Source organism: Camellia sinensis, chromosome 9 (genome assembly GCF_055761805.1).
Source record: "Camellia sinensis isolate YWXY chromosome 9, ASM5576180v1, whole genome shotgun sequence".
Lineage (NCBI taxonomy): Eukaryota > Viridiplantae > Streptophyta > Magnoliopsida > Ericales > Theaceae > Camellia > Camellia sinensis.
This window is the reverse complement of record NC_138969.1, coordinates 162,670,601-162,692,641: the sequence shown is the minus strand read 5'-3', so window position 1 is coordinate 162,692,641 and position 22,041 is coordinate 162,670,601. Positions and strand designations below refer to the sequence as shown.

Genomic DNA, 22,041 nt, shown 5'->3' with positions numbered 1-22,041 from the left:
TTTTATATTATGTGAAGTCACATTAATCAATTAAGTGAGCTTTCATAGAAAAGAAAAATAGTATCTGCAAAATTTTGTACAATGATGGTTTGCTTCAACTACTGATATACACATGTTTAATTCTTCTCTAGCAAACATATGGCAGAACAAATTAGCCATACATGCACAGACAAGCATATCTTAACATCACCACCATAAAATGATGATTTTCTGCTAAACGTGTTCAATCTTGGCTCCTTCCCGAAATGCACAGACACGTCAAAATGTGTTCAATCTTGGCTCCTTCTTAGGAAGCACGGACACATCAAAATAGGTATTGTGTCTGTAACGTAAAAAAAAGAAAAATTGAAAATGCCAAACCATGACACTTTCATTTATCCCCGCCAAAACAGAACGAATTCTCTTTCTTGTGAAGCATGATCAATTTAGATTAGAAACTCAATTGTGACTCTTCCACTATAGTTGTTGCTTTTCTTTCAGTTATTTCTAAAGTAGTTGCTTCGACTTTAGGTACTCGAATTTTCAAATAAAAATACCCATGTGTAATTATGATAAAAAAAATAAAAACCACACGATTCATAACCACATTTTGCAGACTTGTGACATCTAGTACTAGCTGTCATAACTCATATACATTATGTATCAATGCAACTCTATACTTTATTGACTACTTTCACATTTTCTGCTCTTTTTTTTTTTGTTACATGTCAGCTATTCCAATCTTAACCAGTAAGTTGACAACAAGTACATCAATCAATCTTGCTTTCAATCTGCAAGCAAAAAAATCAACTACGAAAACACGACCTTCGTTTATTTCGACAAAAAAATATTTCAATTCCGAATCCTCACATAATGTAAATTGATAACCAAAAATCAGAACAAAAATCTGAGAAGCACAGATTATGCACATATAAACTGCTGAAATACATCAATCAATCTAGCTTTCAATCTGTAAACAAAAATAATAAATCAAAAGGGCGTGTTTGTTTTGACAGAAAACATTTTCCTTCTAGAGACTCATGTACTGTAAATTGCACACCAAAAATCAAAACCCAAATCTGAAAATCACAGAATGAGCACATACAAACTGCTATGAAATCTGTCTATATATATACATACATAGATATAGTCACTGGACCAATCTTGATCAAATTAATGATTCTTCCAAAAATTAATTCCGTTGTAATATTAGATGCCAGTTGTGACCATTTTGAAGCATCCAAGACACAATTGCCCTCTCAATAAATACCCATCCAAAACCCTAGATAGACTACCCTTTTTTTCTCACAGAACCAAACAGCCTTTTCTTGCACATCACTTTCTCAGTTTCCACCAATTTTCCCAGAAAAAGAAGTCTGCTTTCCGGGAAAATAGAACCCCGATGGAGGAAGATGGGCCTCTGCCGGACCATCTTCGCTGCAAGAGAACCGACGGTCGTCAATGGCGGTGCTATCGGCGAGTCATGGAGAACAAGAAGCTCTGCGAGATTCACCATATTCAAGGTCGTCATCGTCAGAACAAAGAGGTAGTCCCTGAATCGCTCAAACTCAAGAGAAAGAAATCGAAATCGCGAAATCAGGAGGAATCGGAGCCTCAGAATCAGAAAATTAGGGCACGAAAGAGGGACAAAGATTGCGATTCGAAACCGGTGAAGAAAAGCAAGAATGTGGATGTTTCGGAGGCGTTGGATGAGGCTCTGAGGAAGATGAAGTTGAAGAGAGGTGATTTGCAGTTGGAATTGATTAGGGTTTTTTTGAAAAGGCAAGTGGAGAAGAAGAAAGAGAGAGAATTGAGGAAGAATAGAGAGAGTGAGACAGAGGTCACGAAAGAGTTGCCTTATGGAGTAATGTCGATTTCGCCGCCTTTGTCATATCAAAATCACAATGCCAGTGCTTCTTGCAATGTGAAATTGGGAATTGAGTCGAGTTCTATCCCACGGAGGTGCTTTCGATCAAAAAACATTGAGCCAATTCCAATTAGTACAATGCAGGTTGTTTTCTTGCAACACATTAACAATCTGTATTTGTTTTGCTTGAATATGCTGTTTTCTTTTATCAACTGTTTGTTTTATCACTTAGATTATGCCATACTCTCGAAACGCGGCTAAATTGAAGAAACCAAAGAAGAAGAAATGTCATTGGTGTCAAAAAAGTAGTTACCGGGTTCTTATTAAATGCCACAGTTGCAAAAAGGAGTTCTTTTGCATGGATTGTATCACAGAACGGTTCGTTTTAATTGCTTTTGGTGATTGTTTCTTTGTCTCAGTATGTATGCTCAGTGTCTTTGTCTCAATATGCTCTCACAGATGTTATGTTAAAGTGAATAATTTTTCTTTTCTTCCGCCTCTAATTCGAAGTTAGGGCATTGTATTAACGAGAACTTATTAAGGGCCATCTTGTGTGTGATACAGAATCCTACTTAGCTGGATATATGATACAAATGAGGGCTCATCTGTTATAGGATTTCAATCAATTGCAAAGGTGGTGCATAACATATACCAAAGTGACATGCTTAAACATCGAAACAAAGATAGGACCAGTGTTACCAAAGAACACTAATACCCTAGCAAACATAAACAATGGGTCATAATGGTCTTAGATATGTGTTGGCACATGATTAGTTTGGGAAAAAAAATAAAAAGCCTCATAGAAGTATCATGACTAATGACATGTTTCAAGAAAGGAAACCTAATCACAACCTTCACCCTCAATGGTGTATCATGTGTAAGAGGAATAAGGAATCTTTGGATTATCTATTCTTGCACTTGCATTGCCCTTTGGCTTCGGTCTTATGCAATCGCCTTTTTCAATTAGTGGATATTTGTTGGGTGGCTCCAGCTACTTGTGAATAAATGCCTTTGATAGATTTTTGTAATGAGAAATCGAAAGCATTGTGGAATTGTGTAACATTCTTATTTTTTTGGGTTATGCGGTTGGAAAGCTAGGGTTTTTGAGGATAAGTTCAAGGACATTGAGTCGTTATGGGATAAAGTGTGCCATTTGGCATCGCTTTGGGCTTCCGTTTCTTCTCCATTCAAAGAGATTCCTCCTTTTTTTTAGAGATTGTTGTATGATTTGTAGTTTGAACTTCAATTTGCTTTGCCTTTTGTTTTTTCTTTTCTTTTGGTAGACTCATTGTCCTTCTCTTGTACTACTCTCCCCATTAAAATAAAATTTACTGTAGACTTAAATTCGTGTATTTGTAAATTATACAAGTCTGCCCCTATCGTACCGCAATTCAGAACATGTAGCATACTGCGTTCCTGCTCCTATTCCTGTTCCATGCACTGGAACGATCCATGTTCTAGCCTCTAGGTAATATAGGATAGGACTAAGTCACAAAGATTGGGACAGTAAGTCTCAAGCCCTTAATCTGACAACTTCGACATCGGCATTGATGATGGCGTTAGGCTAGAAAATTAGAGACCCTTTACCAGTGCTTTAGCCAACATCAAATCTAATGAACTTATTCTAGTTCTTTCTCTAACCACGAAGTTTAGTGAACTCTAAGAGAGTAAATGCTTGGGCAGTAAAGGCTTTGCACAATGTCAGTAAGATGTTGAATGAGTAAGACCGACCAAATTAAAAAACTCGTGAACAAAATTAGGAGTTTCAAATGTACACACACACATACACAAAAATATATATATATATATTAAACCTGCACAGTCTTATGCTCTCTTTTGAGAATCTTTTTTTCAAGAGAGTAATCTCTCTCTCTCTCTCTCTCCCTTAAAATCTCCTAATAGTTTATTTGAAACAAGTAGCAGAGTGACAAGTCACATTTACATGCATCTTAGCATTATAAATATGTCTTATCTTTTTAGCACTGAATAACTTGCGTTGTGGATAAAAAGCCCATTTGTATTGTAACTTTTTCCATCTAAATGAATATAGGTTTCCTGGCATGCAAGACCAAATTAAAATGGCCTGTCCAGTTTGTTGTAAAACTTGCAGCTGTAAAGCATGCTTGAAAAATCAATCTAAAGAAGATGAACACAAGGTTTGATATCAAAGTTGTTTTAATTGTGAATCATGGTTTGCTTCTCTGAATACTGGATGCTGATTATTCTATCTATATACAACATTGTTTCAGGATCATTTTAGGAATGATGAAAAGAAGGTTGACAAAGTTCAACAATTGCATTACCTAATATATATGCTTTTGCCTGTGCTTGAACGAATAAATCGAGATCAGAGCATTGAGCTGGAGTTAGAAGCAAAAATAAAAGGTATAGGTGATGATTTGCTCTAGAATTTCAGACAACTATTCTTCTTGCTGGTTTTGCACATTATATTTGAGTTTGAGCACGTGGACTTAATCCTCAACAGGGAAAAAAATATCTGAAGTCCAGGTTCAGCAGGCTGAATTTAGTTGCACAAAGCTACACTTCTGGTATGTTTATACTGCTGGAAAGTTTTTATGTAATTGAGAAAGTTTATGTAATTTCCTTGTGTTTTCTATGTTGCATGATTTGACTTATGGAGCAGCAATAACTGCCAAACATCAGTGGTGGATTTCCATAGAAGCTGTGGCCATTGTTCATATAACCTTTGCTTAAGTTGTTTGGAGCTTTTTCGGGGGTCCTTACACAGAGGTCTGAAAGCATTTAACTCTAAATGCCGTAATAAAAGTAAAGCTTGTATTTCTGATGACAAGGTACCATCAAAGATGGAAAAGACAAGCACGTCTAGGCAGGATGGTAGCAGTAGATACCTTGCTTCTCCTTCAATATTACCCAAGTGGAAAGCTTGTAATGATGATGGCAGTATAATTTGCCCGCCCATGGCTTTCGGTGGTTGTGGTGATGGCCTCCTTGATTTGAGATGTGTATTCCCCTTCAGTTGGACTAAAGAGCTGGAAGTAAGTGCAGAACAAATAGTTTGCAGCTACGATGTTCCGGAAACTTTAGATCCTTCTTCATGTTGCTCACTATGTACGAGCATGGACAACAAAGCCATTGAAAGCAAGCTGTTGCAAGGAGCAGCTTCAAGAGAAGATTCCAGTGACAATGTTCTGTACTACCCCACTGTACAAGATCTTCATGATGAGAACCTTGAACACTTTCAGAAGCACTGGGGTAAAGGTCATCCTGTTATAGTTCGTAGTGTGCTCAAGAGTACACCAGATCTGAGTTGGGATCCAGTTGTTATGTTCTGCACTTACCTTGAGAAGAACAGGACCAGATCACGAAATGATAAAGAAACCAATAAAGCTACAAATTGTTTGGATTGGTGTGAGGTCAGTATTTAATCATTAATTGTTATGTTATATCTTTAGGTGATTTACTTGTTTTGCTCTCTATTGCGAAATCACCGGAGGATAATGCTATTACCCTCTTTCTTTCTCATGGATATGTGTTTTGTGTGTTACTTGATTTATAAAAATAGGTAACAACTGTCTTTTGTGGTCTCAAGTTCTACTTGTTTTGTACGATTCTTCTTACTGGAGGAACTAGTCGTATATAACTGAATAGATGTTATTTTTTGATTCATACCAAATGCAATGTCAATTTTTTATTTTATTTTATTACTATCCTGATGTTGTTGCAAGAATTTCGTCGCATTGCATTATGATCTTTAGAAGTAGGTATCATTTTCTGATTCATATCAAATGCATTGTCTATTTTTTATTGTATCTTATTAATATCCTGATTTTGTTGCAAGAATTTCATCGCATTGCATTGTGATCTTTAAAAGTAGGTGTCATTCATATATTTTGTTTCAATATCTTGCAGATAGAAATATGTAGCAAGCAGATATTTATGGGGTCTCTGGAGGGGCGGTCACATGCAAATATGCGGTATGAGACGTTGAAATTGAAAGTCTGGATTTCTTCATATTTATTTCAAGAACAGTTTCCAGAACATCATGCTGAGATCATCCGTGCTCTACCACTTCAGGAGTACATGAACCCAATGTCTGGTCTTTTTAATTTGGCTCTAAATCTGCCACAGGATTCAACAAAGCCTGAATTAGGTCCTTGTATAAATATCTCATTTGGCAGCCCAGAGGATTTAATGCAGGATGATTTTGCAACAAAACTTTGTTATAGTTCACATGATGTGGTAAGTTTATTTCCCTCCGATTGTGTGCAGTTATGTTCAGTATTTAAGAATTATGAATTCTTTAGTTGATTTTGGGTTCATTTCATCTTCGGCATATCTACAGTGTCATGGACAGAACTACATACAGGCCAAAAGGGGGCATGCGCCCCTGAGTTTCCCAACAACACCAACATATATATTGCTATAGATACATGAAAGATGAGAAATACTTTGTTTCCCACTATTGCCCATGTACAAAAGAGACGGGAAGTATATAACTTCTGAAATCACATCACTTTCTCTTGTTTCCCATTGGAACTTGATGTTTGTATCTTAAATTTCAAGAATTTCCATTGGTTATGCATATATTTATATTTGTAGATTCAGGGATGATATACTAAACAACATCATCATCCAATGCATTCCAATTCTCAAGGGCTTTGGCAGATGTAGCTGATATTTGCCTTTCATTCTATTTGCTTTGTGACCGCAGGTTAATATTCTGGTGCATACAACAGATGTTCCAATTTCCACAGAACAGCTTTCCAAAATTAAAAATTTAATGAAGAAATACAATGCTCAAGATCATAAGGATCCTACTAGGAATACAACTGATCAGAAAAAGGAAAATGAAGTAGAAGAAAAATCATCAGTGCTTAGTGACAACACGGAAGAATCAGGTTTGCAGGATATGATCGAAGAAGGGTTGCCCTTACCTAATGGAGTTGCTAAAGTATCTTTGTTCACTGGTGACTCACAAAAAACCTGCAATTTAAGTGTCAAAAATGCAAATATGTCCCGTGCCAGAGGACATGATTCTGTATCTGATTCTGAAGCCTCAATCCTTTGCTCTGGAACCATTCAGAGCTCTGAAGAATCAGATGATCAGAAATTTCTCCGAGATCATACTGAAAGCACTAGTTGTTCTGGGGAGGAACCAGTTGCTGAATTTTCTGGTGCCCAATGGGACATTTTTCGCAGACAAGATGTCCCAAAGCTTCTAGAATACCTTTCAAGACACTCTAATGAGTTCAGACACACATATTGCTTTCCAAAACAAGTAAGTTAGGTCCAGAAAGACTATTTCTCTTTCTAAAGCAGATGTGAGAGTCAGGGCTGATTTTCTTCTACATTCACCACAGGTTGTTCATCCAATTCTTGATCAGAGTTTTTACCTTGATGCAACTCACAAAATCAGGCTTAAGGAGGAATTTAGTAAGTTTTAAGTTACATGCATTTCATGTTTTTGTTACAATCAATCATAAACTGGCTAAAATTACCTAACATTTTACTGCCTCCAGATATTGAACCATGGACGTTTGAGCAACACCTTGGAGAAGCTGTCGTTGTTCCCTCTGGATGTCCATATCAAATTAGAAAACTGAAGGTGACATGTGAACACTTATTGGCAATTCGCTACTTTTTTTTTTTTTTTTTGTGGTATGCGTGTGTGTGCATGTTTTTGTTTCTCTCTCTAAGTTTTGAACTGTAAGCAACTTTATGATTTAGTGGAAAACCCAATCATGCAGCAATAAGTCAAGTAATTGGAAATTGGAATAAACACAATCTTTTTTCTTTTTCTTTTTTTCTGATAAGTTGGAATCAACCCAACATATTGTGTACATATATTTCTCTTGTGAATGTCCAAATTATTACATGACGCTCCTGGTGCTTGCTATTCTTTCTATAAACACATCGGGTGTGTTTGGTTTGTGTTTGTAGAGTAGTTTTTGAGATAAAAAATACGAAAATTTGTTTGGTTTGCCTTTTTTCAGAAATGGTTTTGGAAAATTATTTTGGGGAGAGAGTTTTAAAAAAAATGATTGATTTGATGTGTATGAGAGAGAGTGTGTGATTTTGAAAAGTAGGTAACCAAACAAAATTTTGAGATTTTTTTTGAAAAAATTTGTTTGGTTTGATTACTCTTGAAAATTTGTTTGTAGAGAATTTTTCTCAAAAATTTTTCTGAAAAACAAACCAAACAAGGCCATCTTTTTTTAAAAACTTATCCTGAGAGCAGCCTGTTTGTGCAAATAATGCCAATATAACCCATCCAATGAGACTAAACTGGCCATACATTTTTCTGAGTTTCTTTTCATTTGTAAAGTGATTGTTAAAATTTGATGGTACTAATATTTACATAGATAAACTCTTTGATTTCATTGAGCCTGTAGTGTAGCCAACAGATATTATGATTGTGCTTCTCAATTTTGATCCTTCATTTTGGCATTGGTATGTAATTTGCATGAAGATTGTGTAGCTGCATGTCTTTTAGTCGCAAGAACTATATTTTTTTACATTAAAATTTTGTAAAATTGGTGCATTGTAACCTGCAGCCCTGCGTTAATGTCATTTTGGACTTCATCTCACCTGAAAATGCTACTGAGTGCATCAATTTGATTGACGAACTTCGTCTACTTCCTGTACACCATCAAGCCAGGAAAAATATGCTGGAGGTAAACGTTGTAACACTATTAATGAGTATCCTCAATAGTTATCCTTGTGGAGTAAGTCAATAACCAGAAAATGGTTTTTAACAGGTGAAGAAAATGACCCTCTGTAGTATTTGTACGGCAATCAAGGAAATCCATAATCTTACAGGTGCAGAGTAAGTAAGCCCTATTGAACCATGTAATCTATCTTTGAGCTTTTGTGTCTTACTTCTCTGGATTGTATTGTCTTTGTTGGTAAGTCTTTGTGCAGTCATCAGGATATAGGATGGTACTCATCAAAATGGTTTTTAATAACATTTTCTTTAAATATCTTATTTTTTAATAACATTTATGTTAAGCGCCTGGTTTTTGGCACTCAGTGTTTTGTTCTGTTGACCGCTTTATATATATCACATGTTGGTTTCATTTGCAACCATGAATTATCTTTTAGGAGGGATTAGGTGATTGAGTTATGATTGAATGGAGAAAAAAGGTTTGCACAATATACAAATGTGTAGGGTGTGTGGAAGCAACTATGAGGTGAGAAGAGAAGTTCGAAAGATGAACTTTCTTATACAGCTTTTCTTGGGATGTTGCGATTCTTTTAGTAGTCTGAGTAAATAAAATGTCTGGGCAGTTGCATGAATTCAACCATGTTGTCTTCTTAGTATAGTATGTTGGTAAATCCTTTTTTTTTTAACGATTATTATCAGGTCAATGTTTTCAGAACTTTCTTTGTTTCGAGGAGATCTTGCTATAAATTACACAGTAACAAGAAAGTTCAAAGCCTCTATTTGGTGTAGCTTATTGAGCTACTTATAGCTCTTTTTATTTTTTATTTTGGGAATCTGTGTCATAGTATTTGGTGCAACTTTTACTTACAACTTATGAGATAGAAATAACTTAAGTAAGCTAAAAAAAGTTGATCATCTCAAAATTGGGGGAGAGGTGCTTTTTTAACTTCTATTTATAATTATCAACTTTCAACTTGAGAAAAACTATTCCACCAAACGGGCCCAATGTCCCATCCAGTCACTAATCTAGGAAGGACAGTAAGCTTACGAAGTAAGAACTGATATTTTTGAAGGGATAAGTTGCTCAGCGTCTGATCCACCGGTTAGCTTTTTACTTTTACGACTTGTGTTTTCATTTTGTTTCTTAAATAGCTTGCATTCTGTGGACAAGTTTTGCTTCAGCTTATGCTTTCCCTCCGTTGAAACCCCCCTCCCATCGCCCCTTTTCTCTCATATCTTACATTAGTTAATCCTCTATTAATTAACAACTATAGAATCCAAACTTCACAGATTGGGATCTGCTTCTACCAATTTTCTTTTTGCTATCTACATGATTTGCAATGTTTTAGTCGGTGAAATAATGTTCACGCATTAATGTTGTCGCTTGATACATTACATTCCTAGAATGTTGTGACTTTCATGTTGTAGTTGCCACCCCTACATTCCTTCAATCAATGATAGATTTCTGGTTTGATTTCCTTGAAACACAGGCATTTCTTTGTATAAAAGTTTTTTGTTTTGTTTTTTTTTTTTGTGGTTGGTGTTGACCATGTTGCTGGATTGTTATGTTCATGTTTCATGTTTCTAAATAGACCAATAACGTATAATCTCAGAAAAAGAAAAGAAAAAAAAGAAAATTTTGAAATCCAGCTCTCGAAAGTATGAGCTTATGTCATAACAAGAAGAGTGAAACATGATTCAATATGATCAATGGGCAAGACTTTTGGTGGTCAAGGAAAAACCAAGCTCCCCTTTGGTTCTCTTTTAGAATTGTAGTTTTAATTAAAAAAATTTAAAATTCATAATCAAACATACAAAACTTAAAACTCAATTCAAAACTTATTTTTACAACTCATAATCAAATTCAAAATTCTTTTCAAAACTCACAATTAAACTTTTTTTCAAAACTTTACTTTTTTTTATAAAAAAAAATAAAAAAAAAATTTTAAATTATTTTTAGAATCATAATTTGAATGTGGAGTTATATTTTGAGTTTTGAGTTGAGTTTTGAAAAGAGAAAATTTGTTTGGTATGAGTTTCAAAAAAAGTTTTGAGTTATATTTTTTTAATGTGTATTGTATTTTATACAATTATGCGTTGTATTTTTTTTAAAATATTTGAGTTGTATGTTTTAAAAAATATTTTAAAATTTTAAAATATTTTATTTTATTTTAGTTTTTTTAATATTTTTTAAAATTTAAAAAAAAAAATTGGATCACCATATGTGTCTAAATTAAAACAAATTATTTGACCAATACTTAAAAAAATAAGAAAACTTATTTTTGAGAAAAAAATATAAAATAAAAAATAATTTTAAAGAACAAATGTTTTTTTTTTGAATTTCTTTTAATAGAATTTTGAAAAAAAATTTGGTTATGAGTTTTGAAAAAAAAATTTGAATTGAGTTTTGAATTATATATAATTATGATTTTAGTGTGGAGTTGTATTTTAAGTTTAAAATATTTATAATAAAAAAATAAAATTTCTTAAACATTTTTAAAAAATTAATCTAAAAAATTTCAAAATACAACTCAAAATTAAAAAATTCAAAGCTCAAAAGTCATTTCAAAATTCAAAATTTAGAACTCAAAACTCTCTTCAAAATTCATAACTAAATAAATTTTCTCTTTTCAAAATTCAAACTCAACTTAAAATTTCACATTTAAATTATAATTTCACACTAAAATTATAAATTTAAAACTAAACCAATCAGAGCCCAAATTTGTGGGTGGCTTGCACTAACCAAACAGCAAGGCCGTTGGAAGCAGTTACATATCTCTGAAGTGACAGTTACTTTTGTCGGGACAAAAAAAAAGCAAGAGTGGAAATCTGCAATAGTTGGTAGATTGTTGACAGGTACATGCTGGCACCCCAAGAACACGGGGAATCCTTATGATTATCTTTATCCCATGGAGAAAAAGGGGCTCTAGTTTGGCAACAGTTAAAAATGTTGCTCTTTTTTATAAGAATAATGCTTGGGACCCTCTTTTGAGGGTCACCCCCTCACCCCCTTTGTCACGTGACAGGGAGTGATTGGAGGAGCAGGAAAAAAAAAAAAAAAAAAAAAAAAGGTAACCAATGAGAGAGAGAGGGGGTCAAAGGGAGTGGGGGAAAAAGGAGGGATGAATCATTACTCTTTTTATAAATTTTTGCCTTTTATAAAAATAAAAAATTTAAATTTTGTGTCTAAATTTTTACTTTTCAACTCTTGTCAATTATTGAAGTATTTAAAAATTGAATTTATTTTGAAAATATCTAAAAACACAGTTTGCTAAAAACATGAATATTTTTAGGTTTTTTTTGGTGAACTCCTTTTTTTGAAATATTATATATATATATATATATATATATTTTTAAATCTGTCTAATGTATTAGGGCCCTGTTTGGTAAGGCTTTATTTCCAGCTTATTTCAGTTTTTAACTTAATTTAAGCTATTTTGATGTGTTTGGTTCAGCTTAATAATACAGCTTATAACTTTTTGTAAGTCAAAAATCAACTTATTCTTTGAGTAGGGGAGGAGAAGCTTAATTTATAAATCAAAAATCAGCTTATGTTTACAACTATAAGCTATAAACTGTTAGACTATAAGTTATAATCACTTTCTCACAACTCTACCAAACGGGGCCTAGAACTTAAAAATGAAAAGTTTTTAAAAAAATCATTAAAGGCAAAATAGATAAATGCAGCAAAACCAGAAACAAAAACAAATTGCTAAAAAAGTAATTATCGAACCCAACCCCAATATATTTTTTGATCTCCCAATCTTGCAATTTTTTTTTTTATTCCCTAAAATGATCTCAAATGGATCTTTCCCATATATGTTCTACACTTATCCACTCCAACCCAATTCCAATCTAAGATTGAGAATGCCTCCTCAAGTTTCTCCCCCTTAAACCTTAAGACAGACCAAAATTTCACCCTTCTCTCTCTCCCAATCATAATCCAAAGTGTACCCTACCAAATACTCCTACCGTGAGACATAGATACGAGACTAGATCCTTTGTCCAAATTTTCTAATCCAAATTAGATCTCTCACACACAATTAAATTCATAAAAACTCAATCATCAAACCTAGAGAGATTCCTCATGTAATAAAAAAAGACTGAAACAAGAAAACAAAAAAAAAAAAATGAGAACATAGAATCCCGTGGACATAGATACATCCAAAATAACCAATCACATGTGAGTCAGTAGGCAAACACTTCCACAAAGGAGATTGAAGGTTCAAGCCCCCATAGGGACCCTATTGGCAACCTTAAAGCTCAATAAACTGACATCTTGTAAGCTGCTCGGGCTCGGGCTAAATTCCCCAACCCCACCTCTTCTCAGTTCAAGTCGAGTTAGATTAAATTATACAAACTGCAATTTATACTCCTCAAAAAAGATACATCTAAAGAAGTCTTATCACCCCAAGTGGTACCACATTTCACTGAAACAACCCTCCAAAATCTCTAACAAGCAAATCTCCAAAACCATTTACGAAGGGTACTTTTACTTAGCATGACATAACCTCCTCTCCTCTAGATAATATTGCCTCCAAACCTGAAATCTTACCGAATCCCAAATTGCTTTAAGCTTTGAAGGAAGACTACACACAAATCCAAGTAAGATGAAGGGAAAACAAATAACACCAGTCAAGAGTAGAAGCATGACATAAAAGCCAATTAATATCAACCATGAAAAAGGTCACTCTTTAATTGTTGCAAGGTCATCATTATACATAAACCAACATCAACCAAAACATTTAATTAACATATCCACAAATAATCAAATTTACCAGTCTTCAATGGGAGAAGAAAATTAACTGAAATTCAACAAAAAAAGAAAATCAAACAAAATTCACCTCATTTATTTCTTTTGTTGCTCCTACTTTTCACTTCTCGGAGGAAGGCTAATAATTTCTTGTGGGAAAATGAAATACTAAATACAAGATTTTCCTCATAAAACTAATAGAAAGGCACAAAATAATGAGTCAGAGCAGCCTAAGAGACGCCTCAGAGTTAATTTCTCAAGAATAATATCCAGTTTTGTGTTTTACAATGTCAAAATTGTTATGGAGAAACAGCAACAGACAAAAGCTTTTTAGGGGGCCATAAGACCTTCAATCGTATACGAGAGTGACTTAGCCCAGTCGGCTTTGAGAAGCAGTGTTTGTAGAGTGTGCATCACATCATAGTCCGGATCAAGCTTCCGTTGCCAACCCTACAGAAAATATAATAGACACCAAAAGCCAAACTGAATTACACTTTCTACTTGTAGCAACAAAATTTACATACAATATATTGCATCGTCCACATATAAGCAATATAACTTAAACTATGATATAGAGGACACATTTCCCTAATGAAAATTGGCAAAGTCAGACATAGGAGTTGTTTGGTGCAGATTATCTGAGATGCTTATAGATTTTTTTTATTATTATTATTCTGGAAGTATGTATCAGACTATTTGGTGCAACTTTTGTTTACAACTTACTAAGCAGAAATAGCTTAAATAAGCTGAAAAAATTCATTATCCGAAAGTTGCAGGAGGGGTGCTTTTGGCTTCCAATTTCAACTTTTAGCTTACAATAAGCTGTGCCCAACAAACCCGTAGTACCAGTTTTCGACATGCACTTAGTAATATACTTATTTTATAAAATTTAGTCCATCAAAGTTTACTTGGAAATTGTGCGTGTGTTTTGCATAGTCAAATACATAAATGGTGATCAATTTCATCATTGTTTCGCTATTGACGATGTTTGTACAAAAACAAGAAATGAACCACAGATGAGACAGAAAATTCAAAAACACAAACATTGTCAAACATATCCCTGAATTCTAGATTATCAGGAGTTGTCAATGCAAAAACAACTCATAACGTTTAAAGTACCAATAAAACATCAGTTTGATTTAATTACATCGCAAGGAAATTATTGGTCTGACTTACACTTGTAGTTAAATTGCAAATCAATCATATTCTTAGCACTTGGTATGAGTCATTGTACTAGCTAAGATAAGTAACAGTTCTTGTAAGTTGTAACACGGTATTTTCTAGAAGTAATAAATTCAAAATCAAATAGTTTCTTAAAATATTCATATGTACTAATATAAAAGCCTTTGTTAATAAAAGTTTCTAAAAACAATGACCGGTTGCAAATATTATTTTCTAGAAGTAACAAATTTTGGCATTCTTAAATTCCAATAGTTCCAAATAAATAAATAATATTCCAATAGTTTCTTAATGTACACACATAACTAGTACAAAATCCAAATTTTGCCTAGCACAATTTGGTCAATTAAAATGCTTCCCGATTGAAAGCCTATCTTAACTACCAACAGTATAGAAACTAAAAACAGGTAATATGCTTCAAAAATAGAAATAGATGGCAATCACATCTAGTAATAATACATATGAAAAACATGGCCATTTATCTTTCCACATTGCAGGGTGAATTGCACCAATGTTGTGGAGAGAACTGCCATGATGACATCATTATTCCAAAATCAAAAGAAAATGGCACAGACAATAAATATTCCATTATGACATCATTTTGTCAGGTTTATAGCATAGAGAAGAAGTTAAATAATATTAGGACTCCACATTTGCGGAAAGGGAATGAAGAAATAAGAAAAATAAAATCCCAGAGAAAATATTGGCGTGAGGCTCGCACAGTAGAAACCATTGTCCAGTAAGATGTAGTGGAATGGAACCCCAAATAAATAAATATATATATATATAGAACCAAATTTACTTATTAAAAAAAAGGTTATAAAATAAGGGGAACCAAAACAGGAGAAATCTTGAAGGAAAAAGAGGAGAAGAAAACAACCAACAACAAAGCTAACAATTTGATTTTGACCCTATAAAAAATTTCAACCTGTAGTGGGTCATGTCATATTTCTACTTCTTCCCCCTTCTAATAATGAATCAACCACACTTAAACTAATACAACTGAAAGTAGAGAAGATATTACCTCAAGAACCAAAGTCGTAACCATCACAGTGCAGACATTGCCGTCAATATTAACTCTATGATGCCTAACTTTCTCGAGTACTTGCTGCATGCACTCAGCAGGATGGACCACATCACCTTCTGGAGTACCCCAGAAATCAAATGACTCTTTCATGTCCTGTTAAAACAACATATTACAGAACCAAGCCAAAAAAATCAATAAATGCGGTATATCAAATGAAACAATATATACAAGTTGGGAATGAGAATTCCCCAAGTACATCCATCCCACAATACATCTAAGAAAAATAGAATCATATTAAATATCAATCAAACCAACCACTTACAAAATCAAAACAGCGACATCCAAAAATCCATCTTAAAAAAAAAAAAAAAAAAAAAAAAAAAAAAAAAAAAAAAAGAAAAAGAAAAATGTCTAACCTTAATGTAGGCCTCCGGATTAGGGCAGTTTTGTTGTTTAGATAAGCTGAGTGTGCACTCTGCTGCTGTGCGACCATCTCTACGCGCAACAGCCTTAAAGAATTCCAGCAAATTCACTCTGTCACTCTCAGAAAGTTCAGCAGTCATGCCTACATCAAGGAAGATGACATGAGGCTTAGATTTAAAGAGCCGTTTCCGAGAAGACTTGCCTTGACCAACCCGAACAAGGATATTTCCAGGATGCATATCTGCATGAATAAAGTTGTCCACCTGAAAAGGGAGAAAATTATAGCTCGGGATGCCTGATCGGTACGTCATTAACTATTCAAATCACTAAGAGAGTCAAAATTTTCATAACTCATTACTAACAGAACAGTGACAAACAAATCAATCATATTGTAGTAGAGCATAAGGTTGTTTCATAGTGAGAAAGAGTGGGTGTAGGCAGAAATTATACCGAGAGAGAGAGAGAGAGAGAGAGAAACAAAAACCTATAATGTTCCAGAATATACTTTAGAAACACCACAAAAGATGCAAATCTTAACTCAGATAGAATAACCCAAAAATAGTTCCTACCTTAATTTTAGAACATCATTGTATGGTAGGAGAAAAACCAAAACCATGGTTGCATAAAACATTTTCTTTTTTTCCCAAAGGGAAGGAAGCATAATTATCAAGATTGTGCAAATTTTATTTTATTTTTTATTGGCCAAGATTGTGCAATTTATCCTCCTCAAGAAAATACCAAACCAAATTAGGTCAACTAATGCTAAAGAAAGTTTGACCCCAAAGTGGACAAAGCATGTACATTCAATATAGTTTCATGTTGGTAATACTCAGTAATTCAAACGAGATCATATTTATCAAGCAAGCACATATCAAGATGACTACATTTTTTTTTTTTAAATGTTGAAACCTAGGTGGTAGCTTATCCAAAAGACAATAGGACTGCCGTCTATATTTCTTTTTTTTTTTCTTTTTTTTTCTTTTGGAAAGTGTCCATGCTAGAATCATTATAAAATTAATAAAACTGTTTGTCAGTTCCCTCCAATTTTGTAATGGTTGGTGTGGTGTCTATTTACAAGGGGATGAAGTTATACTGGATGTTACCACAGAGTTTGAATATTTAGTCTTTTTCCCGAAATACAGAATAGTGAAAAAAACATATAATTTACAGAAGAAAATGCATTAGGAACATTGTTAGAAAAACATATATTTTACAGGAGAAAATGCAATAGGAACATAATCTACAAAGGACAAAACTATAGTTGAGGATTTGGAGAACACTTCAGATATGGATACAAACACCCTCCGAAGTTGGAAAGAAGCCATCAAAGACCCAGCTCACCTAAAGAATAGAATTATAGTTAGCTTATCCAATTTTCACTTCTTCCATGACATTTATATGTGTTGTTTTGAATGTATTTTCCTCAGCATCCCACAAAAAACAAATTGGGTATGGAAATCCTGTTTTTCTCTATAGAATTCCAAATGACCAAAGCACCCCAAGGCCACAGATCATCAAGGAAGCTCAACACAATTCACAAAGGCCTGTTGGATCTTTTTTAAACTCAAGTCCACATGGAAGTCTAATGCCACCAAGTTCTTCTGTAGAGTTTTGGGGAAAATTGTATGTTCCTATAGAGATATAGTGAGATCTTTCTTAATGTATACATCATATGTTCAACGTTTGAGTCCCCAGTTGTTCAATACAATTCACAAAGGCCTGTTGGATCTTTTTTAAACTCAAGCCCATATGGAAGTCAAATGCCACCAAGTTCTTTTGTAGAGTTTTGGGGAAAATTGTACATTCCTATAGAGATATAGTGCGATAATTTTTAATGTATACATCGTACGTTCGGCGTTTGAGTCCCCGGTTGTTGGCGCCCATCTAATACAATTTACTTATCAAAAAAAATTGTCACCAAGTTTGTTTCATACCATCTTATGGTTGAAAAAATTCAAGGATTTCCTGCAAAACCCCAAGATGTGAAAAAGGGAGTATGCTAGGAAAGTGGTCTATGAAAATTGTGCAGCAAAGAGAAGAATGGAGGGAGACTTTTACTTACCATTCAAACAGAGGCAGTAAAGTGGGTGGTCTGAAAGGACCATGGCCCTGCAAAGTTTATAGTTCTCTTTACATATTGATTACTGTTTAAAATGATTTCTTCCCAAACATAAACTGCCCACACCCCCCCCCCCCCCTAAACTTTACCAAACAAACATTCCTAAGTATAAATTTCATTTTTAGATTAAATATAAAACTTATGTAATAGATTTTTAAATCATATAATTTTTATTCAAACCTTGTGTTACTACACAAGATTGCCTAAAATAAGTATTTCAAGCCTCATAATCATTCAAACCTTGTATTTCAAGCCTCACTAAGTATTTCCCCGGAAGTACCATTTTACAAATAATAGATAGTGCTCACATACAAAAAAATTACCAGAACATCTCCAACCAAACCTTTGAAGCCAAACAAAAGTAACAAATAAACATTTGCAGACTATCATGCAAGTGAAATACTACATATTCCTACAATGATATGGTCTATCTTCTTATATTATGCATTCTGTTGTTGTTATAGATGGGAAATAAAAATAGAAATATACATAAATGTTTCACATGGTTCTGTATCCAAGTTCTTTGCAGGTTTCAAAAGTTTCTAGTTTGAGATAATGAGAACTCTAGGCCAATTTAATCCCCAATTCATGACACCCCTAAAAAACCCAAAATGTCTTGCAGCCTGGACTTCATCTCTTCCATAGCAGGATGATTTGAATTTACTGAAAACAGGGACTTTAACATTACAACTAAGGCTTTCATAGTGAAGAGCAATATGAGACTGAAGTTAAATCAGCTCTTCATCAGCGAGAAGATATACAGCATGGTCAAGAGTGACAACCCCTAAATGTTTAAGCTAGCATCCACAAATATCAAACAAACCTTTAATGGAGTTGGAAATAAAATAGCAAACAAGCAATGCAACCACAAAAATTGTGGGATAGAGGGAGTAACACACATGCAAAGCAAAAAATTAAATATCTTACCAGAAGCATCTTTAGAAGTGCATGAGTCCCAATGTGTGCAAGTATGCTTTTAATCTGAGCATGTCCTTCAAGCTCATCAACATAGTGCGCCACACTTTCCCCTTGCTCAAAAGTTTCAACCAAAACGGCAGGATGCACAAGTGGATAAACGGGCTTTGGAAACGAAACATCCTTCCATCCACGAAAATTATAAATAAAGCGGCTCAGATGGGCAGCTTCCCTTGCAAGATCAACTTGAGACATCATAAAAACTGCAAACTGCTGAACACTTTCATCCAATCTTAACCAATTCAGAGTAGGAATGAACTTTGAACACTTGGCTACTATATTAATTATCTCAAAATCTCTTCTAATTGATTCGCCAACACCAGGATGCCTAACCTTTACCGCAACTACAATAGGCTTGATCTGTCGACCGTGGTATCGATACTTTAAAGAAGCTCGATGGACTTGAGCAATACTTCCAGATGCTACAGGTGCCTCCTCAAAATTATCGAAAATTTCATAAAGTTTACGACCAAAAGCTCTTTCAATAGTCTTTTTCGTGTATGAAAAGCTGTGTTCAGGAGCTTTAGTGTGAAGTTTTGCCAGTTCAGTGCATAAATCTGTAGGGAAGAGATCTGGTCGTGTAGCTGCCCACTGGCCCCATTTTATGAATGCTGGACCTGCTCTTTCAAGCGTATGACGAACAACCTCAAGCCATACTTTTCTAAACTGAAGTCCAAAACAATCAGCAAATGGGGCCATTACGATGCAGGGTGAGAACAAAATTGCCAAATAACATGTTCTTAGCAACAAGATCACTGCTTCAAACACAGAATATAATAATGAGGTCAGAAAGGCATGCCCATCTTCTGCACGCATGTACAAGGTATTCCTTGAGTAGAATGGGTCCACATCGGCTGATGCGTGTGCCAATGCTAGATTGCCACATGTCAGGGCAAATAAACCAGGAACAACTACGTAAGAGCGGCTCAAGGCCAAGCTAACTGCTTGAGCAATCCTACTTATGGATGAGAAAGCTTGGCTATTTTGAGAAGACTTCTGTGAGATTCTCCTCCAAGCAACTTGGGCATGATGCGCTACCGTGTTACTTGCAGGGATGGCAGAAAAATTCCTGGAGAAACCACTCCCGCAAAAACCGCCCTTGGTTTTGTATGCTGTGAATGAAGCATGTCCCCTACTAGGAAAATTATATGGAGAGAATAATTTGTATTCGGGGTAATGTAGCCTGGCAGAAGCAACTGTCCCATACTTCCTGCCTTCTGAACAAATGGTCCTTTGGTTTGAACGAACAAAATTTGCAACTCTCCTAATATTACCAATTGTCAAAAGTCTGCATCCCAAACAATATCATCAATTACCATCATCAAAGATTGTATTGAAAGTGTGGCTTAATTGAAATGATTGTAATTCCATAAAATCTTAGTTTTGTAGCATTTATTTAATTTATTTTTTGGATAAATAATTAGTTTCTTAGTATACAAAAAAATAAAAAAATAAATATTGACAATTTACAACAAAAACAAATCTAACAGAGGAAACCTTTCATGATATGATTTTCTATCCTAATTACACCCCTTGAAAAGGCATCAATTTTCAATTCAACAGAAGCACCCCTCATAGAGATAGAGATATTGCACAAAAAATTTAATAGACATGATAGGGAAGCCATGTTGCCAGACAATCTGTTGCCCTTTTCATTTGAAATGAAAATGACCATGGCCCTCTCATTATTCTATTATGAGTTTGAGTATAACAATTTCCGCTTATTAAGCTAGAGAAAATAGTATTTTCCAAGAAAATTCTACGCTTTCCAATTTCAGCTCAAGCTCTGTTGAACCCATAAACTGTAGAGCCAAATATGTCACCTTATTCCAAAACCTAACCCTAAAAATTCAGACTTTCCAATTCATTTTAGAAGATTAAACACTCAACCCATAATTGAATACCAAATAACAAAAGAATAAAAAAGCATACAGAGATTCAAAATTATCCAAATTTGACAATCCCATGAATTACAAACCAAACCCACCTGAAATAGCTTCAAAAACAAACCCTAAACTCAACCCAACAATTGCAAATCTCAATAAAAAACAGAAAACCCAGAAAACCTTAAAAGAAGCTGAGAATTATGGACCTCGACATGGCGATTTGTTTTCAATGATACGGGTAATAATTAACAGATGCAATTTGGTTCTTGCCAACATTTTCTGTACCGTATGAATCGATGATTCATCTGAGACTCTCTCTCTCTCTCTCTCAACAACCTCTAGCGCCGCCACCGCCGCCGTCCTTGTCGTTTATCGGCATAGAGAGAGGTCGGTGAGTCGCGTGTATTTGGTGAGACTGTCGGACAAAGCGAGTTTTGTTCAATATACCTAGCGACGCGAGAGAGAGAGAGAGAGAGAGAGAGAGAGAGACCGAGTGGGGCCGGGATGGTTCCAAGAAAATGTGAATGGGTTCGTCAGACCAATGAGCCAGTGGGGGGTGATCGACTCGTGGGTCTTAGCGCCGTGATTGTTCGGCTACGCTTAAACGTCTCGTCACCAAAGAAACTCGTAATCGAACCGTTGGTTTCATTAGACAAAAAATAAAAATAGAATTTTTAAGGTGATTTTAGGTTTGAAAAAAAGGTTTGGTTTCTTCCAAATTAAGATTTTAATTTGAGAGAATTTTTAGGTTTGATAAGTTTATTTTACAATCAATTTCGATGATCTGAATCATTATTTTTTACACTTATTGAATAGGATATTAATATAAAAAATCAATATGACTAGATATCGGTAACTATATATTTGAATTATATTTATTTTTAAAAAATAGACAATAAATATAATTTCAATAATAGCATCCATTTTGTTAATATGAATTTGAATCAAACATATATAATTATCGATATTTTTGATTTTTTATATGAATATTTTACTCAACGAATTCTACACAGCAAACAATTTGGATCATTGAAAAGTAACTTATGATGGACTCCACGGATCTCTCAAATTCTCTCAGGTTAGAAAACTCAATACTTGAAAAAAAAATATAATTATACTATTTTTTAAAGGGACAAACTTCACTTTATCCCAATGTGATTTAGTCCATGTGCAGTTTACCCTCTAAT

The 22,041-nt window shown here is 34.3% G+C and overlaps 2 protein-coding genes across 3 annotated transcripts; one reads left to right on the top strand and one right to left on the bottom strand.

Moving 5' to 3' along the window:
• The first annotated feature begins 667 nt into the window (after positions 1-667).
• Positions 668-8,914, top strand: B160 (protein). The gene is made up of 12 exons (XM_082887893.1): positions 668-1,990; positions 2,079-2,224; positions 3,897-4,002; positions 4,096-4,231; positions 4,332-4,395; positions 4,491-5,241; positions 5,738-6,067; positions 6,540-7,106; positions 7,189-7,261; positions 7,348-7,433; positions 8,383-8,502; positions 8,587-8,914. The coding sequence occupies exons 1-12, from the start codon at positions 1,193-1,195 to the stop codon at positions 8,656-8,658; spliced, it is 3,249 nt and encodes a 1,082-aa protein (XP_082744019.1). The 5' UTR covers positions 668-1,192; the 3' UTR covers positions 8,659-8,914.
• A 4,407-nt stretch (positions 8,915-13,321) lies between these two features.
• On the bottom strand, positions 13,322-21,504 carry LOC114293691 (uncharacterized). 2 transcript variants are annotated; one of them, XM_028237807.2, is made up of 5 exons: positions 21,061-21,504; positions 18,921-20,256; positions 15,868-16,137; positions 15,449-15,604; positions 13,322-13,695 (listed from the first exon to the last, which is right to left on the bottom strand). In XM_028237807.2, the coding sequence occupies exons 1-5, from the start codon at positions 21,066-21,068 to the stop codon at positions 13,576-13,578; spliced, it is 1,890 nt and encodes a 629-aa protein (XP_028093608.1). In that variant the 5' UTR covers positions 21,069-21,504; the 3' UTR covers positions 13,322-13,575. The 2 variants fall into 2 exon arrangements, with proteins under 2 accessions (XP_028093608.1, XP_028093607.1); XM_028237806.2 differs by having other exon boundaries at positions 21,140-21,389.
• Positions 21,505-22,041: the final 537 nt, after the last annotated feature.